Raw genomic sequence first — 19439 nt, 5'->3', positions numbered from 1 at the left:
AGTTTCAGCTTCCATATTATATGACATTTACAAGGAAAAAAATATAGCCCACAATAAAACTTCTAACACTTGGGCTACAGAGATGGCTTAGCACTTAAAGCACTTGCCTGCAAAGTCTAAGAACCCAGATTAGATTCACCAGAATCCACATAAGCCAGATGCACATCATGGTACATGCATCTGGCATTTGTTTGCAGCAGTTAATGCACCCTTCTGTACCCATTCTCTCCCCGCCCCAAATAAATACAAATTAAATAGTTTGTTGGGCGTGGGTGGCCTTTAATCCCAGCACTCAGGAGGCAGAGGTAGGAAGATTTTGGTGAGTATGAGGTCAGCCTGAGACTACAACAGTAAATTTGGAATTTGGTCAGCCTGAGCTAGAGTAAGACTCTACCTCGAAAAACAAAATAGATAAATTAAATTGTTTAAAAACAAACTTCCAATACTAATTTTAAGATCTTTCAAAAAGCTTTCCAGTCCAAGAAAAGACTGAATAGTTAAGATAGTACAAAAGAAATAATTTTAATAAAAAATATTTAGAAAGTTACTTATCTCAGCATTTAACTACAACATATAAAGGGGGGGGGGGAGTTATATACAGAAAATAACCCAGAGTGCATGTAAGGGTTAGCAAAGATGCTACTAAGCAGATGAAGTTTCAATATATGTGAAAAGCAGCAAAAACAACTTTACAAACCTTCCTTTCCAGAAAATGCTGAAAGAGTCACATAATTATAACATAGTACTATCACACAAAAAGTATACTTGAACATTGATAATTCTTAGCAAAGTAATCCTGTAGTCATCCAAATTTGTTTCACAATAAAATAATTTTTTTGTTTGTTTTTGTTTTTATTTTCAAGTTAGGGTTTCACTCTAGTCCAGGCTGACCTGGAATTCACCATATAATCTCAGGGTGGCCTTGAACTCAAGGTGATCCTCCTGCCTCTGCCTCCCGAGTGCTGTCATTAAAGGTGTGGGCCACTATACCTGGCTAATAAAATAATTTTTTAAGATCTGACTGATATAGGCTGGAGAGATGGCTCAGCAGTAAGGCACTTGCCTTCAAAGCCTAACAAACCCTGGGGACTCAATCCACCAGTACCCACATAAAGCCAGATACACAAAGTGGCACATGCATCTAGAGTTCATTTACAGTGACTAGAGGCCCTAGTGAACCCATTCTTTCTCACCCTCCTCTCAAATAAATGAAAATTTAAAAGAAAAAAAAAAAGATCTGACTGTTCCAAACCAGGCATAGTGGCTCACACCTTTGAATCCTACCACTGAGGACACTGAGGGAAGAAGATCATTGAGTTAAAATAAAAAGCCAGCCTGGGCCACAGTGTAAATTCCAGGTCAACCAGGGCTAAAGTGAGACCCTGGTGGAGGGGAGAGGGGTTGAAGGGTGGGGACCCAGGTGCACACCTTTAATCTATGCACTTGTGAGGCAGAGGTAGGAGAATCGCCGTGAGTTTGAGGCCACCCTGGTTCTACAGAGTGTGTTTCAAGTCAGCCTGGGCTAGATCCTACCTAGGAAAAAAAATTTAAGATTTGACTGTTCAAAACATAGACATAACCATAACAGGTAGTCAGATTATTTTGAAAAATTAAAAAGGCCGGGCATGGTGGTGCATACCTTTAATCCCAGCACTTGGGAGGCAGAGGTAGGAGGACTGCCATGAGTTCGAGAGTAACCTGAGACTCCATAGTGAATTCCAGGTCAGCCTGGGCTAGAGTGAGACCCTACCTCGAAAAGCCAAAAACAAAGAGAGAAAAAAGAAAATTTATCAAAACAAAAAAAAATCTCAAAATTCTAATAAACAAGATTATCCTCTTAGGGGAAAAAAAATCTTTGTTTTACTTACCCTATAGCCCTCAAGATCTCGCATTTGGATCTGCAGTAAGGAAAGGTCCCTTAAGATTTGAAGATTGTCTTTATCCCATTTTAGTGCATTTCTGTAGCACTTAATGGCTTCGTCATACTTCTTGTCTGACCTCTGAAGAAGTCCATAAACATGCCAACCTGAAAGAACTTCATTAAGGATATAACCTACAAGTCAAATATAACTCCCAAGAAAACTGGAGAATTACAACAACTTGTAAAATTGTGAACTTGGGAGAGGGGGATGGGTATCATGGATACAAAGATGATAAAAACTTCACCAAAAACATACCTCTCTTGGAGCCTAATTAATCCTGCAATCTGGCACAGGTTAGTCCCATTAAGTTTCTCATTTATAAAATATAAAGAGTAAGTCTACACAGTCAACCATACCAGTGATGACTACACACAAAGAAGTGCTCATGGCTGGCACAAAACAAGTACTAAATAAAAGAAATGAGATGCACAAAGTGGCCCATGCACCTGAGTTCATTCGCAGCACCATCAGGCCCTAGCATGTCATGTCATCCTTATTCCCTCCTTGTCCCTTCAAAAATAAGTAAAAATGCTTTTTTAAAAAAAGGAGACGCCCCCCCTTTCTTCTAACAAATGCATAAAAATAAAATATTTTTGAAAAATAGGCCAGGCAGGCTGGTATACACCTTTAATCCCAGCACTTCGGAGGATGAGGAAGGAGGTCAAGGCCAGCCTGAGACTAAAGAGTGAATTCCAGGTCAGCCTGTGATAGAATGTGACTATACCTAGAAAAACAAAAAATAAATAAAGGGAAAAAAATCTCTATAATATATAATTATAAAATATCCTGGAAAATTTTTCGTGGGCTAAAAATAGGTCTTTATTTTAGAACAGAGTATCAATTATAAATAAAGCCAAAATAGTCATTCACTTAAAGAGTATTAAAAATTACTGGACTGGAGAGATGGCTTAGCATTTAAGGCACTTGTCTGCAAAGCCAAAGGACCCAGGTTTGATTCCCCAGGACCCACTTAAGCCAGATGCACAAAGTGGCACATGCAACTGGAGTTAGTTTGCAGTGGCTGGATGCCCTAACGCGACCATATTCTCTCTCATAAATAAATTAATTTAATTAAATAAAGATTAAAAACAATTCTCGGGCTGGAGAGATGGCTTAGCAGTTAAGCGCTTGCCTGTGAAGCCTAAGAACCCTGGTTCAAGGCTCGGTTCCCCAGGTCCCACGTTAGTCAGATGCACAAGGGGGCGCACGCGTCTGGAGTTCGTTTGCAGAGGCTGGAAGCCCTGGCGCGCCCATTCTCTCTCTCTCCCTCTATCTGTCTTTCTCTCTGTGTCTGTTAATAAATAAAAAATTTAAAAAAAAAAACAAAAAACAATTCTCAACAGTTAGGCCTAGAGAGATGACTGAGCACTTAAGGCACTTGCCTACAAAACCAAAGGACCTAGGTTCAATTCCCCAGAACCCACATAAGGGCACATGCACCTGGACTTTAGTTTAGATTGTAGTGGCTAGAGTCCTTGGCCCTCCCTCCCTCCCTCCCTCCCTCCCTCCCTCCCTCCCTCCCTCCCTCCCTCTCCTCCTCTTTTTCTCTCAACTAAATAAATAAAAATAAAATACTTAAAAAATTCTCTGCCAGGCATGGTGGCACACGCCTTTAATCCCAGCACTCAGGAGGCAGAGATAGAAGAATCGCCATGAGTTCAAGGCCACCCTGAGACCACATAGTGAATTCCAGGTCAGCCTGGACCAATGAGACTCTACCTCAAAACAAACAAATTCTCAGCTGGGCATGGTGGTGCAGCCATATATATATGTGTGTGTGTGTGTATACACACATATACATACATATACACACACATGCACATGTGTATATAAACATATACATACACACACAACATACATACATACATACATTCATTTATACACACACATTTAAATGTGGCATGGTGGCGCACGCCGTTAATCCCAGCACTAGGGAGGCAGAGGTAGGAGAATAAAAGTGAGTTCAAGGCCACCCTGAGACTACATAGTGAATTCCAGGTCAGCCTGGGCTACAGCAAGACACTACCCATGAGAAAAATTACACTTAGGGCTGGAAAGATGACTTAGTAGTTAAGGCACCTGCCTGCAAAGTCTAAGGATCCATATTCAATTCCCTAGTACTACATAAAGCCAAGTGCACAAAGTGGCACATGCATTTGGAGTTCGATTACAGTGGCTGGAGGCCCTGGCACACCCATTCATTCATTTACTTACTGTCTGCTCACAAGTAAAAAACTTTTTTAAATAAAATAAAATACATATTTAATAGTGTAACTATTAAAAGAGAAGTAATTTAATCCATGATTACAAGCGACAAAGTAAAGCTTGACAAAATTCTCATCTAGAGGAAAGGTGGCCTTGAAAGCTAATAAACACCACCATCCTTAATCTGCTCCCACTGCCTAGCTCCCCAGGTGGCCCCAGCAAACCTTGGAAAAACAGCAAACAGCAACTTTTCCTCTCTCATCCCTCAGGCAATGCTTCTTTTTTTTTTGGGGGGGGGAGGGTATCATGTGTGTAGTATGCAGTGTGGTACTGGATGCATGTGCCCAAAATGTACGGAAATCCAAGGAGAACTTTGGTTATCTCATGGGACAGTCCACACAGTTCCTTGAGACAGATTCCTTTTGATGCTGAAATTGGTCATTTTCTGGAGCCCAAACAGTTCTCAACTCTGTTCCCCACAGAACTAAGTTTACAGATGTGTGTAACCACACCCATTATTTCTATGGTTGCTGGAAAAAAAATCAAGTTATCCCAGGGTGTGGTGGTGCACGCCGTTAATTCCAGCACTCAGGAGGCAAAGGTAGGAGGATTGCCATGAGTTCGAGGCCACTATGAGACAACATAGTGAATTCCAGGTCAGCCTCGGCTAGAGTGAGACCCTACGTTGAAAAACACAAAAAACAAACAAACAGCAACAACAACAAAAATAAAGTTATCTCAGATTCTTATGATTATTCAGGACGTGCTCTTACCCACAAGGGTCATCTCTCCAGCCAGTCTACCAGATTATTTCTATTTACTCCAACCCTGATACCTACCTTAATATCCTAAAAGTTGTATTACACATTTCATCATTAACATTTCATATACATTTTATCAATACATGAGTATGACTGCCCCTAATTTACATAAGGAAAATGAGCCTTAAGATCACAAAAGACACCGAATTTCAGATCAGAGTGAAGTTTACCACACTCTTAAGTCTATACTCTAAAGTATATGCTATAAGCCAGCATATGATAATAACTCTACATTACTATAATAATGATATCAAAATGACACCTTTCTTTGGGCATTCAGCCTTCTGTAACAAAATACCTTACACTGGGAATTCATGGACAAAAGAAATTTGCTGTTCATAATTCTGGATGCTAGAAACAAGACCAAGTTGCCAATCACCCACAGCACACACTATCTGTTATCTTCACGGTTCCAGAGGGGCTAACAGGCTTCCTTGGGCTTTTAAAGGGCACTGACCCCATTCATGAAGTATGTACCACCACACTTTAATCATTTCTCAGGAACACTTATGTCTAATGCCATTATATTAGTGAGTAGCTTGAGCATACTAAGAGTAGGAAGAGCTTTCATAGGTATTAAAAGGCAAGTGTTATTTATCTGAGATACATGAAAAATGTTAACTGAATGAAAGCAGCAGCTGTTACTCAACGGAAGAACTATTTTCTCTGGAGCTGCACAGTAAGAGGGCTTTATACTGTTAGGTTCTCAGCTGGTGGAATTAGCTCAAAACACCCCACTCAGTCCTTCAAATGTATTTCAAAAGGATACACACATGACTCTTTAGGTCATTTCTCAAACCTCTGCGGACCAGCTCATAAGCTTCTTCCTTCTTTCCCAAACAGTTCAACGTTAAGCCTTTCATAGCCAGGGTTTCTAGTTGTAAATAATAATAATAATAATGTAAAGAAATCATTGAAAATAAAAATCATTAACAACAATAAAAGTAACTATTATTTCAAAAACAAATTTAGGCTGGGTATGGTGTCACACACCTTTAATCCTAGCCCTCAGGAGGCAGTGGTAGGAGGATCACCGTGAGTTTGAGGCCACCGTGAGAATACAGAGTGAATTCCAGGTCAGCCTGGGCTAAAGCGAGACCCCAGAAAAACCAATGATGATGATGATGATAATAATAATAATAATAATGAAGAAGAAGAATAAAGGAAGAAAGAAGTAGTAAAGAAGAAGTAGTAGTAAAAGAAAAAAGGAAGAATGAAATAATAAAAAACAAAGAGCCAGGCATAGTGATGCACACCTTTAATCTCAGCACTTGGGAAGCAGAGGTAGGAGGACCGCAGTGAGTTCGAGGGCAGCCTGAGAACACAGAGTGAATTCCAGGTCAGCCTGGCCTAGAATGAGACCCTACCTTGAAAAACCACAAAAAAATAAAAATAAAAATAAAAAAAGATAAAGACTAAAGACTAAAGACAAAGGATTGCCATGAGTTCAAGGCCACCCTAAGACTACATAGTAAATTCCAGGTCAGCATCACTAGAAGACCCTAACACAAAAAACAAAAGCAAGCAAACAAAAAAACCCTGCATTATGCTTAGAATAAATATTTTCAAAAAGATTACTGGAGCTTTCAGATTTAGAGAGAAATAAAAATACTTTTTAGGGCTGGAGGGAATGCTTAGCGGTTAAGGTGTTTGTCTGCAAAGTAAAAGGACCCAGGTTTGATTCCCCAGGACCCACGTTAGCCAGATGCACAAGGGGGCGCACGCATCTGGAGTTTGTTGGCAGTTGCTGGAGGCCCTGGCACACCCATTCATATTCAGTCTCTCTCTTCTATCTCTCTGCTTACCAATAAGTAAAATATTTTTAAAAAATGACAACCCAAATAAGCATAAACTTTTAGATTCTGCTATTGGAGACTCTTTCACAATTTTTTTTAAAGATTTTTATTTATTTATTTCATTATTTGAGAGTGACAGAGAGAGAAAGAGGCAGATAGAGAGTGAGAGAGAGAATGGGCGCGCCAGGGCTTCCAGCCTCTGCAAACGAACTCCAGACGTGAGCGCCCCCTTGTGCATCTGACTAACGTGGGACCTGGGGAACCGAGCCTTGAACCGGGGTCCATAGGCTTCACAGGTAAGCACTTAACCGCTATGCCATCTCTCCAGCCCCAACTTTCACAATTTTTTAAAGATAAAAACATAAAATGCTCACACCAGTAAGATAATCCAGTAGCATACAATCAATCACTCTATTATTATTAGTTTTAGAGGAATGCTACAGTATGCCTGTTTTATGTTTTGTTTTTGTCTTTTGGAGACAGAGTCTCATGTATTCCAGGGTAGTCTCCAATTCAGTATACAGCCAAGGATGATCTTGAAACCAGATCCTCCACATTCTTCTAAGTGCGATGATTACAGGTATGTGTCACCATGCATGCCCTGTTTAAATGCTGCTAGGATTTCTTGCACACTAGACAAATAAACTACCTACTGAGACACATCTTCAGGCCCTCACAGAATGACTTCATATAGCTATTAATTTAAAATATAAAATGCTAGGCTGGAGATGGCTTAGCAGTAAAAGGTACTTGGCTTGCAAAGCCTGACAAGCGTGGGTTCAATTCCTTAGTACCCAGCTAAAGCAAGAGGCAAAGTAGCACATGCCTCTGCAATTTGTTTACCATGACTAGAGGCCCTAACATACCCATTCCCTCTCTCTCAACTTATAAATAATTTTAAAATATAAAAAAAATAAGATATAAGGGTTAGAGAGTTGGCTCAGCAGCTAAAGATGCTTGCTTGCAAAAATTGACAGCCTAATTTCAAGTCCCCAGCACCCATGTAAAGCCATATGCACAAAGCGGTACATGCATCTGAAATTTGTTTATAATGGCAGGAAGTCTTGGCATGCCCATACTCACTCACACTCTCTCCCCTTCAAATAAATGAGTGATTTTTAAAATTAAATTAAAATATGAAATGAAGACAGACTTTAATTCTGTGAACCTAAGTTACATGAAAGTTAAATATATTATTCAATCATGAATATATTCTAGACACCTTACCTACATTTCTGATTTAAATTTAAATTTATTATTAAATAATTCTATGGGATTACAATGAAGCATACAAGTAGATGTCAGAAGCATGCCATTTGCAATCACCATATTAAAAAGCATTTTAGGGGCTGGGGAAATGTCTTAGCAGTTAAGGTGTCTGCCTTTGAAGCCTAAGGACCACAATTCAATTCCCCAGGACTCACATAAGCCAGATGCACAAGGGGACGCATACATCTTGCATCTGTTTGCAGCGGTAGAGGCCCTGGTGTGCCCATTCTCTCTGAGTGCGCCTCCCTCTCCCTCCCTCCCTCCCTCTCTCTCTCTCTCTCTCTCTCATAAATAAATAAATAAAAACAAGATTTTTTTAAAACAAGCAAAAGGAAAGGTAGAGGAAGGCTAATCAAGATCTAAGAGGATATAAATAAGTCAGGTGCAAACATACTTTATTGGACAATGGAATATGGAATGGAGCCATAGATTGTTACTAGAAAATTTTCAGTGTCAGGGATGAGATACCATCGAGTTGTTGTCCAGGGAGGTCCCTGATGCCCCCAAAACATTACAGACTACTGCTGAAGCCCTTGGTTTCCCACCAGGAATAGATGGTAAGACCCTATTGCCAAAGACTTCACATACTTGGGCTGCAAGGTCACTGAGAAACCCTGCTGGAACTGAACTGAAACCTCCTTCACGAGGACCAGCTGACAGAAAGCTGGAAAAAGCCATGCTGCATGCAGTTCAATGGGAGAGAGAGAAATCACCAGTGAAGATACCCAACAGTGGACACTGCAAGCCTTATATTTGGCCAGCCAGGCCAAATGAGCCAACAGGTGCAATAGTGGTACATCTGATATGGGAGAAACCAACCGCCCTCTAATTGGACTAGAGGCCCACTCCATGGGAGGGAATATATCCCTGATACTGAAAACCTACAAAAGGAGTAGTCATGAGCACTAGGTAGGAGTATAACATCTGCTGTCTGGTTAAATGTATATACTATGCTCACCAAACTGCCCAGTAAGCACTTCTCTTAACCTTCATACCCATATATTAATGCTCCTCTCACTTTTGGTTAGAGAAGCTTCTCTTTCCTGATGGCGGTGACCTTGGGATGACTCAGAAGGCACCATGGTGCTAAAAAGTGACAGAGGGGTGCTCAGTACTGAAGTATCTCAATCACACCTTCCAGGGCTCAGAGTCCATTGTGGAAGAGGTGGTGGAAAAAATGTAAGAGCCAAAGGAAGTTGTAGGACTCCTTACAATGTGCTCCTCCAGACACAAAATGGCCTGGATATCCATGACCTCACGGTGCCTGACACTACCTACCCAAGACCATCATAATAGGAAGATGATGATATCTAAATAAAAGAGAGACTGATTGAGAGGGGGAGGGGATATGATGGAGAGTAGAGTTTCAAAGGGAAAGTGGGGGGAGGGAGGGAATAGGAAAGGGAAGAATTACCATGGGATACTATTTACAATTATGGAAGCTGTCAATAAAAATAAATAAATAAACAAACAAATGCCAGCCAGTAGGGCTTGCCAAAATAAACAAACCCTGGTGGGGTGTGGTGGCACGCACCATTAATCCCAGCACTCAGGAGGCAGAGGTAGGAGGACCACAGTGAGTTCAAGGCCACCCTGAGCTAGAGTGAGACCTTACCTCAGGGGGAAAAAAAAAAAAAAAAAGCATTATGGGAAGTATTGTTTTTAAAAAAGAAAAACTAGGAGTTAGAGAGATGGCTTAGTGGTTAAGGCACTTGCCAGCAAAGCCAAAGGACCTTGGTTAGATTCCCCAGTAACCATGTAAGCCAGATGCAAAATGTAGTGCATGTGTCTGGAGCTAGTTTGCAGTGGCAGGAGACGCTGGCACACCCATTCTCTTCCTCTCACTCCATCTCTTTCTCTCTCTGCATTTTTCTCTCAAATAAATAAAGAAAAACTAAATTGGGCATGGTGGTACACTCCTTTAATCTCAACACTTGGGAGACAGAGGTGGAAGGATAAATGTGAGTTTGAGGGCCAGCTTAAGACTAGAGAAAATTCCAGATTAAACTGGGCTAGAGCAAGACCCTACCTCAAAAAAAAAAAAAAAAAAAATTTCTAGTTTTATGATGTTTTAAAGTAAAGCTAAAAGAAGAATATATCCACTTATGGAGCTGGAGAGATACCTTAGTGGTTAAGGCACTTGCCTACAAAGTCAAAGGACTTCGGTTCAATTCCCCAGGACCCATGTAAGCCAGACTCACAAGATGGCACATGTGTCTGGAGTTCATCTGCAATGGCTGGAGGCCCTGGCAAGCCCATTCTCCCTCTCTTTCTTTCACTCTCAAAAGTAAATAAATGAATTTTTTAAAAATCCATTTATGATTTATTTGCCAAACTTTTTTAAGACAAGTAAAATAAAATTTTGCAAGCCAGGCGTGGTGGCTCACACTTTTAATCCCAGCACTTGAGTGAGAGGAAAATGTAGAAGAAATGCTTTGAGTTCAAGGCCACCCCGAGACTACAGAGAAAATTCCAGATCAGCCTGGGCTAGAGTGAGACTCTACCTCGAAAAACCAAGAAAATAAGATAAAATTTAACAACAAAGAAAATAATTTGTTGATTTTGTTAAAAATTTTAGAATTAAAAAAAAGAGCTGGAAGCCAGGCATAGTGGCACATGCCTTTAATCCCAGCACTTGGGAGGCAGAGGTAGGATTACTGAGAATTCAAGGCCACCATGAAACTATATAGTGAATTCCAGGACAGCCTGGGTTAGGCCCTACCTCAAAAAACCAAAATAATAATAACAATAACTAGAAATAAAAGATGAAGACTAAAGATAAAGGACTGCCATTAGTTCAAGGCCACCATGAAACTACACAGTGAATTCCAGGTCAGCCTGGACTAGAGCAAGACCCTACCTCAAAAACAAAACAAAACTATTTTTAAACCCGGGTGTGGTGGTGCACGCCTTTAATCCCAGCACTTGGGAGGCAGAGGTAAGAGGATTGCCATGAGTTTGAGGCCACCCTGAGCCTCCATAGTGAATTCCAGGTCAGCCTGGGCTAGAGTGAGAGTCTACCTCAAAAAACCAAAACAACCCAACTATTTTTAGTGACCGTATAATACCTCACAAATAACTTAATTTCAGAGATGTTAAAATATGAGGCAGGGGTACATTTTAGAAATAATGAAATAAGGTGGGAAAAAATGTGCTTTAGAAATGATGAAGTAAGCCGTATGTGGTGGTGCACGCCTTTAATCTCAATAGTTGAGAGGTAGAGGCAGGAGGATCACCATGAATTCAAGGCCACCCTGAGACCACATAGTGAATTCCAGGTCAGCCTGGGCTAGAAGGATACCATACCTCAAAAAACCCAAGAGAGAGAGAGAGAGAAGGGAGGAAGGCAGGAAGGGAGAGAGGAGGGAGGGGGAAGGAAGAAGATGAAGAAAAGAAATGAAGCATGACATCTTTTGCTCTATTCCTAACATAACCAGTAGGCACACTTTAGAAATAAGTAAATACACGTGGTGGGATGTAGCACAGTTGGGAGAGTGCTTAGCTAACATACACAAAGCCTCAAGCTGGATCCCCGGCACTGCATAAACCAAGCATGATGGCATATGCCTATACTCCCAGTACTGGAGGTGAAGGAAGGGGGGTCAGGAAGGAGTTAAAGGTCATCCTCCAGTACAGGCCAGTTCAAGATCAGCCTGATAGATGAGACCCTATCTCCAAGGGGAAAAAAGAAAAAGATGAATAAGAAAACCTAATATCTAGATTGAAGATATGATTTTTAAAAAAACTTTTATTTTTATTTTACTTATTTATTTTTATTTGAGAAAGAGTGAGAAAGAAAGAGGCACAGTGAGGGAAGGAGAGAATGAATGCACCAGTGCAAACAGACTCCAGATGCATGTGACGCCTTATGCATCTGCCTTTATGTGGGTACTGACTGGGGAGTCAAACTCGGGTCCTTGGGCTTTGTAGGCAAGTGCCTTAACCACCATGCCATCTCTCTAGCCCCAAGATATGATTTTTAAAGGAAAAGGAAGTTTAGGTAATTTTACCCTCACTGCTTTTCATCTCTAAAAACCTGCAGTATGCACGAAAACTGAAATATAGTGAGCATAGTAAACGAAGGCAAAAGAATGAAGAAAACCAACAGGGGCAGGGAGGGCGGATGAAGAAAGCTAGCTCACAGGGATTATGTTCCCAATCCTCACTAATACTAAGAGAAAAATGCCCACTAGTTACTGATGAGACATGTTCCCTAAATCTGTACAGACCAGACTTACAAAATCTTATTTTTCCTTTGCTTCAAGTTTTGTCACATACACATCAGCTGTTCTACAATTATCTAATTATCTTCATACAGACAAAAGTTATGTCCATTATAATACACAAATGGCTTAAATATATAATGTAAATAATATACAATATAGCCAGGTGTGCTGGTGCACACCTTTAACTCTAACACTTGGGAGGCAGAGGTATGAAAATGGCTTTGAGTTTCAGGCCGGTACTAACAATATGATTCAGGTTACCCTGGGCTAGAATGGGAGTGAGCATGCATGCATACATACATACCACACACACACAATATAAAGAGGCCACAAACACTTTCTGAATAAATTTTTTGCAAGGAATTAAATTCCTTTAGCTCACAGTTCCAACTTTTAGTTATTTATTCATGCATATCTATGTGTGTACATGTATGTTTGTTTGAATGTGGGTATGTATGGCGGTATATAGGTGTGCATGTAGAGGCCGGAGGTGGTGTGCCTCAGAAGGCTGCCCAACTTTCTTTTCTTGAGACAGAGGCTATCAATGGCCTGGAGCTGAACAACTGGCTAGCCAGAAAGCCTCAGGGATCCACATTTCTCCACCTCCCTAGTGCTAGGATCACAAGTGTATACTACCACTTCTAGTATGTTTATATGGATTCTGTACATTGAATTTACGTTCTCATGCTTGTAAGGCAAGCAACTGACTGAGCTATTGGCCTAGCCCTTAAGTGTAAATTTTTCTTATAAAGATTTTTACTTGAGGCTGGAGAACCAGAGGTGGCGCATGGCTTTAATCCCAGCACTTGAGGGCAGAAGTGGTGTATCTCTGTGAGTTTGATGACAGCCTGAGACTACATAATAAATTCTAGGTCAGCCTAGGCTAGAGCGAGACTCTACCTTAAAAAGGGGAAGGAGGGCACTAGATAGATGGCTTACCAGTTAAGGCACTTGCTGAGAAGCCTAAGGACCCAGGTTAAATTCCCCAGTACTCACCTAAGCCAGACGTACAAGGTGCTACGTGCATCGGGAGTTCATCTCAGTGACTGGAGGCCCTGGCACACCCATTCTCTCTCTGCTTCTTCCTCGCCCCCCACCCCCTGCTCAAATAAAACATAAATAAATAATTTCAGGGCTGGAGGGATGGCTTAGCACTTGCCTACAAAGCCAAAGCACCCAAGTTTGGTTCACCAGACCCACGTTAAACGCCAGATGAACAAAGGGGTGCATGTATATGGAGTTTGTTTGCAGTGGCTGGAGGCCCTGGTGCGCCCATTCTCTCACCCCCTTTCTCTGTCAAATAAATAAATAAATAAATAAATAAATAAATAAATAAATAAATAAATAAATGTAAAATATTTTAAAAAGGAAAAAAAGAATTTTATGTAAATAAGCATACCTGTGAAATTCTGTTACAGAGCTAACATTCAAAACAGAAATAAGGGCACAACAGTTAAAGGCACTTGTTTGCAAAGCTTAATGACTCAGGTTTTATTCCCCAGTACCCATGTAAAGCCAGATGCACAAAGTGGTGCATTTGTCTGGAGTTCATTTACAGTAGCAGGAGGCCCTGGCATGCCCATACTCTCTCTGTCTGCCTCTTTCTCTCTCTCTCCCTCTCTGTCTCAAATAAATAAAAATATCTTTAAAAAAAAAAAAAAAGGAATAAACCAGAACTCAAATGAAATGACCTATCATTTTTCTTGACATTAAACACAAAATTCAGAATTAAATTTTATCTTTTTGGGGGAGGGGTTCAAGCAGGGTCTTGCTCTAGCCCAGGCTGACTCAGAATTCACTATGTAGTCTCAAACTGGCCTCAAACTCACAGTGCTTCTCCCACCTCTACCTCCCAGTGCTGGAATTAAAGGGGTGCACCACCATGCCTAGCAAATTTTATCTTCTTATAGGAGTTAAAATCGTCCATTCTGTCTGGAAAATAGATAGCTGGGTAATAGAACCCAATAAAGAAAATCAGAAAGAAATGCAACAAAACTGAGTCTACCTAAGCATACAATACTTCTTACCTCCATGCTCGGCAAATTTGGGATTAGAAAGGATCTGTTTGCAGAACTTCAATCCATTTCTATATTGTTTGTGTTCATAACATCTCTGTCAAAACAAAAAACAAAACTGAGTTTAGCAAAAACTGTAAAAACTATAAATGCAGTATTAAATTTTTACACTAATGAATATAACAGAATGTTGTTTCCAAATTCTCTCAAGTCCCAGTAAAGACCACTGGAGGGGGATAGGAATATAGATCAGTGGGCAGAGCACCTGCCTAGCATACACGTGACCCAGGGCTCCATCTTCAACATTAAAAATAAAATGAGCCAGGCGTGGTGGTGCACACCTGTAATCCCATCACTCTGGAGGCAGAGAGGTAGGAGGATCACTGTGAATTCAAGGCCAGCCCGAGACTACAGAGTGAATTCCAGGTCAGCCTGGGCTAGAATAAGACCTTACCTCAGAAAAACTAAACTAAACTGAAATAATAGCTATGAAATATGACAAAAAGCCCAACAGCTGCACGTTATGAAAAGCAAAACCAGAGCTGGAGAGATGGCCTGGTGGTTTAAAGGTGCTTACTTATAAAGCCTATTGACCTGGGTTGGATTCTCGAGTACCAACATAAAGCCAGATGTACACAAAGCGGTGTATGTGTCTACAGTCTGTGTGCAGTGGCAGGAGGCCCTGATACTCTCATTAGTGTGTGCTCGCGTGCACGCGTGCTCTCTCTCTCAAATAAATAAGTAAATAAAAGTAGTTTTTAAAAAATAAGGTAAGAGGGCTGGAGGGATGGCTTAGCAGTTAAGGCATTTGCCAACAAAGCCAAAGGATCCAGGTTCAATTCCCCAGGATCCACATTAGCCAGATGCACAAGGGGGGGGGGCATGCACAAAGGGGGGGGGCATGCATCTGGAGTTCGTTTGCAATGGCTAGAATTCCTGGCACACCCATTCTCTTTCTCTCTGTCATATAAATAACTAAATAAAATACTTTTTTAAATACAGGGAAAAAATTAATAAGGTAAGGGGCTGGAGAGATCACTCAGTGGTTAAGGCATGTGCCTGCAAACCCAAAAGACCCAGGTTTGTTCCCTAGGACCCACATAAGCCAGATGCACAAGGTGGCACATGCATTTGGAATTCACTTAGAGGCTGAAGGCCCTAGCACACCCTTTCTCTTTCTCTATCTGCTTCTCTCTCTCAAATAAGTAATTAAAAAAAAAATTCGCAGGGCATGGTGGCGCATGCCTTTAATCCCAGCATTGGGGAGGCAGAGGTAGGTGGATCATCGAGAATTCAAGGGCAGCCTGAGACTACATAGTGAATTTCAGGTCAGTCTGGGCCACAGTGGGATCCTACCTTGGAAAAAAAATAAATTAAGGGCTGAAGGGATGGCTTAGCAGTTAAGGCATTTGCCTGCAAAGCCAAAGGACCCAGGTTCGATTCCCCAGGACCAACATTAGGCAGATGTGCATGGGGGGCGCATGCATCTGGAGTTCATCTGCAGTGGCTGGAGGCCCTGGTGTGCCCATTCTCTCTCTCCCTCTTTCTCTATCAAATAAATAAAAATAATTTTTAAAAAATTTTAAAGTGAAACCAAAAAGATATAGGAATCATATTTTGAAATGTTATGTTCTGGGGCTGGAGGGATGGCTCAGCATTTAAGGCGCTTGCCTGCAAAGCCTAAATACCCAGATTCAATTCCACAGTACCCACATAAAACCAGATACACAAAGTGGCACATGTGTCTGAAGTTAGTTTGCAATGGCTAGAGACTTTTCCATTTTCCTTCTCTCCTTCTCCCTCTCCCTCTGCCAAGAGTGATGGTGCACGCCTTTAGTCTTAGCACTGGTGAAGAATATCACTGTGAGTTTAGGGCCAGCCTGGAGCTATAGAATTAGTTCCAGGTCAGTCTGGCTAGAGTGAGGCTTTGCCTTGAAAAAAAAAAATCAGGTGGGAGAGATGGCTTAGCAGTAGAGCCACTTGCATGTGAAGCCTAAGACCCAAGTTCAATTCTCCAGAATCCATATAAGCCAGATGGTGCATGTGTCTGGAGTTCACTGCAAAAGTTGGAGACCCTGATATGCCCACTTTCTCTATCTGCCTCTCCTCTCTCTCTCTCTTCAGTAAATAAGTTTTTTAATTTTAACAAAATCACCAGAAGAATAAAACAATAAAATGAAACAAAACATCAGATATTTTCCTTTTCATCTCACTCAACTGAAGATTAAGATAGGAATTCTCCTGCTTCTGATTCCCTCAATTCTAGCCTCCATCAGCCCCAACTTCTGTGTAAATAGCTTCTACACTGCCCTACAGCTTTCTCTGCCTTCCAGTCAGCAAGCAAACGCCTTGGGAGATAAGAAAGAAAAACAGAAAGAGTAATCTAGGAGTGCCAAAACATTTTAAGACTGAAACAAATTTAAATTGAAAAATGTATTGGGGAGGGGGGGCTGGAGAGATGGCTCAGTGGTTAAGGTGCTTTAAGGCAAAGCCTAAGGACCAGGGTTCAATTCCCCAGTTCCCATATAAAGCCAGTTGTACAAGGTGGTGTATATGTCTGGAGTTTGTATGCAGTGGTTAGAGGTCCTGACATGCCCATTCTCTTTCTCGCTCTCAAATAAATATTTTTAAATGTATTGCTCCTAATTTACTGAGCATAAAGCCTAAAATTAATTTTTTCTTTCATTCCTTTGTGGTATGTGTGTGTATAGGTACGAGTGCACATGTGCCACAGCATGCCCATGAAGGTCAGAGTACATCCTGTGGCTATCAATCCTTCACCTCCCACCTTGAGATGAGCTCTCACTTCTGCTGACTAGCCGGCCCGTGACTCTGCCTTCCAGGGCCGCAGGCAGTTGTGACTGCACCACTTGGGTTCTACAAGTTTGAACTCCCAGTCTTCAGATTTGTACAGCAAGCACTTTTAACCACTAAGCCATTCCCAGCCCTTTTCTTATGATAATAAAAACCATTAAAGGTAGCTATGATGTAAAGCCTAGACAAGTTTAAAGGAAAGCTCTTTTGTCATTCTTAGAAACTACATATGGAGCCAGAGAGATGGCTTAGTGCTTGCCTGCAAAGCCAAAGGAACCAGGTTCAATTCCCAAGTAGTGACATACAGCCAGATGCACTAGGTAGTGCATGTGTCTGGAGTTTGTTTGCAAGTGGTTGGAGGCCCTGGTACACCCATCCTCTCTCTGCCTCTGCACCCCCACCCATAAAAAAAAAATATTTAAAAAAAATAGAAAGTACTTACGTACAAAGAGTGTTAAGTGTTGTTCATAAGACCACCATTAGCTTTCAGATTTCTTTCTTTTTTAAATTTAATTTTATTTATTTAACACAGAGAAAGAGAAAGAAAGAGAGAGAGAGAGAGAGAGAGAGAGAGAGAGAATGGACACACCAGGGCATCTAGCCACTGCAAACACATTCCAGACGTTTTGCACCCCTTGTGCATCTGGCTTACGTGGGTCCCGAGGAAATCGAACCCGGGTCCTTAGGCTTAGCGGGCAAGCACCTTAACCGCTAAGCTATCTCCCTATTAAGCTATCTCTCCAGCCCCTTCTTTTTTTTTTAATATTGTATTTTATTTATTTATTTGACAGAGAAAGAGGGGGAGAGAGAGAGAGAATGGGCGCAACAGGGCCTCCAGCCACTGCAAACAAACTCCAGACGCGTGCGCCCCCTTGTGCATCTGGCTAATGTGGGTCCTGGGGAATCGAACCTGGATCCTTTGGCATTGCAGGCAGGCACCTTAACTGCTAAGCCATCCCTCCAACCCCAGATTTCTTTCTATAAAGATATAATCAAATATCTCTCACAGATACAGAACAAGATAAAAGACACCCACAATCACTCATTCTTTAACAGGACTGGAAGTCCTAGCCAAAGAAATCAGGCATGAAAAACAACTAAAACCACATACCCAAACTGTTGAAGAGTTATTTAAATGTAAGCCAAAACTGAGGTCAGCAAAATCCAGCCTTAAAAGAGTAAGTAAATATCCAAATATCAGGTGTCCAATCCATCTCTCATTCACTCTCTCCTTCCTTACAAATAAATAAAAATATTATTTAAGGGAGCTGGAGAGATGGCTCAGTGGTTAAGGCACTTGTCTGTAAAGCCTAAGAACCTGGGTTCAGTTCCCCAGTACCTGCATAAAGCCAGATGCACAAAGTGGTGCATGCATCGGAAGTTTGTTTGCAGAGTGGCTAGAGACCCTGGCCAACCCATTCATATTCTCTCCCCCAACCCCCGCCTCTTTCTCTCACACTCTCTCAAATAAATAAGTAAATAAATATTTCTTATATGTATTATTAGCCAGGCATGGTGGCACACGCCTTTAATCCCAGCACTCGGGAGGCAGAGGTAGGAGGATTACAGAGAGCTCAAGACCACCCTGAGAGTACACAGTGAATTCCAGGTCAGCCTAAGCAGGAGGAGGACTGTACCTCAAAAAAAGGGGGGGGTGAGGGGGGCTGAACAGATAGCTTAGCACTTAAGCACTTGCCTGTGAAGCCTAAGGACCCTGGTTCGAAGCTCAATTCCCTAGGACCCACGTTAGTCAGGTGCACAAGGGGATGCATGTGTCTGGAATTCGTTTGCAGTGGCTGGAGGCCCTGGCGCACCCATTCTCTCTCTCTCTCTGCCTGTTGCTCTTAAATAAATAAAAATGAAAATATTTAAAAGAGGTAAAAAGCGCTCAGTGTGGCTCAGGGATAGAGCACACATGTCTAGCATGCACAAGGACCTAGCTCCACCCCTGTTCCTGCACTGACATAACAGGCAACAAAACAAAACAAAAGGGCTGGAGAGATGGCTTAGCAGTTAAGCGCTTGCCTGTGAAGCCTAAGGACCTCGGTTCGAGGTTCGATTCTCCAGGACCCATGTTAGCCAGATGCACAAGGGGGTGCATGTGTCTGGAGTTCGTTTGCAGTGGCTGGAGGCCCTGGCGCGCCCATTCTCTCTCTATCTCCCTCTCTCTGCCTCTTTCTCTCTGTGTCTGTAGCTCTCAAATAAATAAATAAAAATAACAAAAAAAAATTAAAAAAAAAAAAAACAAACAAACAAAACAAAAAAAACTAATAAAAGAAACTGAAGAGTATACAAAAAGGAACAATATCCCATGTTCATGGATAGGAAGAATACACACGGTTAAAATGCACATAGCATCCAAAGTGTTCTT

The 19439-nt window shown here is 41.5% G+C and overlaps 1 protein-coding gene across 2 annotated transcripts in view; it reads right to left on the bottom strand.

The window, feature by feature from the left end:
- The window catches only part of Naa15 (N-alpha-acetyltransferase 15, NatA auxiliary subunit), a 102682-nt gene that overhangs the window by 54382 nt on the left and 28861 nt on the right, over positions 1-19439 (bottom strand). For both annotated transcript variants that reach the window (XM_045131120.1, XM_045131121.1), the window contains exons 2-4: positions 14267-14351; positions 5718-5822; positions 1869-2026 (exon numbers count right to left, since the gene is read on the bottom strand). In XM_045131120.1, coding sequence (XP_044987055.1) covers positions 1869-2026; positions 5718-5822; positions 14267-14351 — 348 coding nt within the window. The remainder of the gene's footprint in view (positions 1-1868; positions 2027-5717; positions 5823-14266; positions 14352-19439) is intronic.

Source organism: Jaculus jaculus, chromosome 12 (assembly GCF_020740685.1).
Source record: "Jaculus jaculus isolate mJacJac1 chromosome 12, mJacJac1.mat.Y.cur, whole genome shotgun sequence".
Classification (NCBI taxonomy): Eukaryota; Metazoa; Chordata; class Mammalia; order Rodentia; family Dipodidae; genus Jaculus; species Jaculus jaculus.
This window is presented reverse-complemented; position numbering and strand designations above follow the sequence as displayed.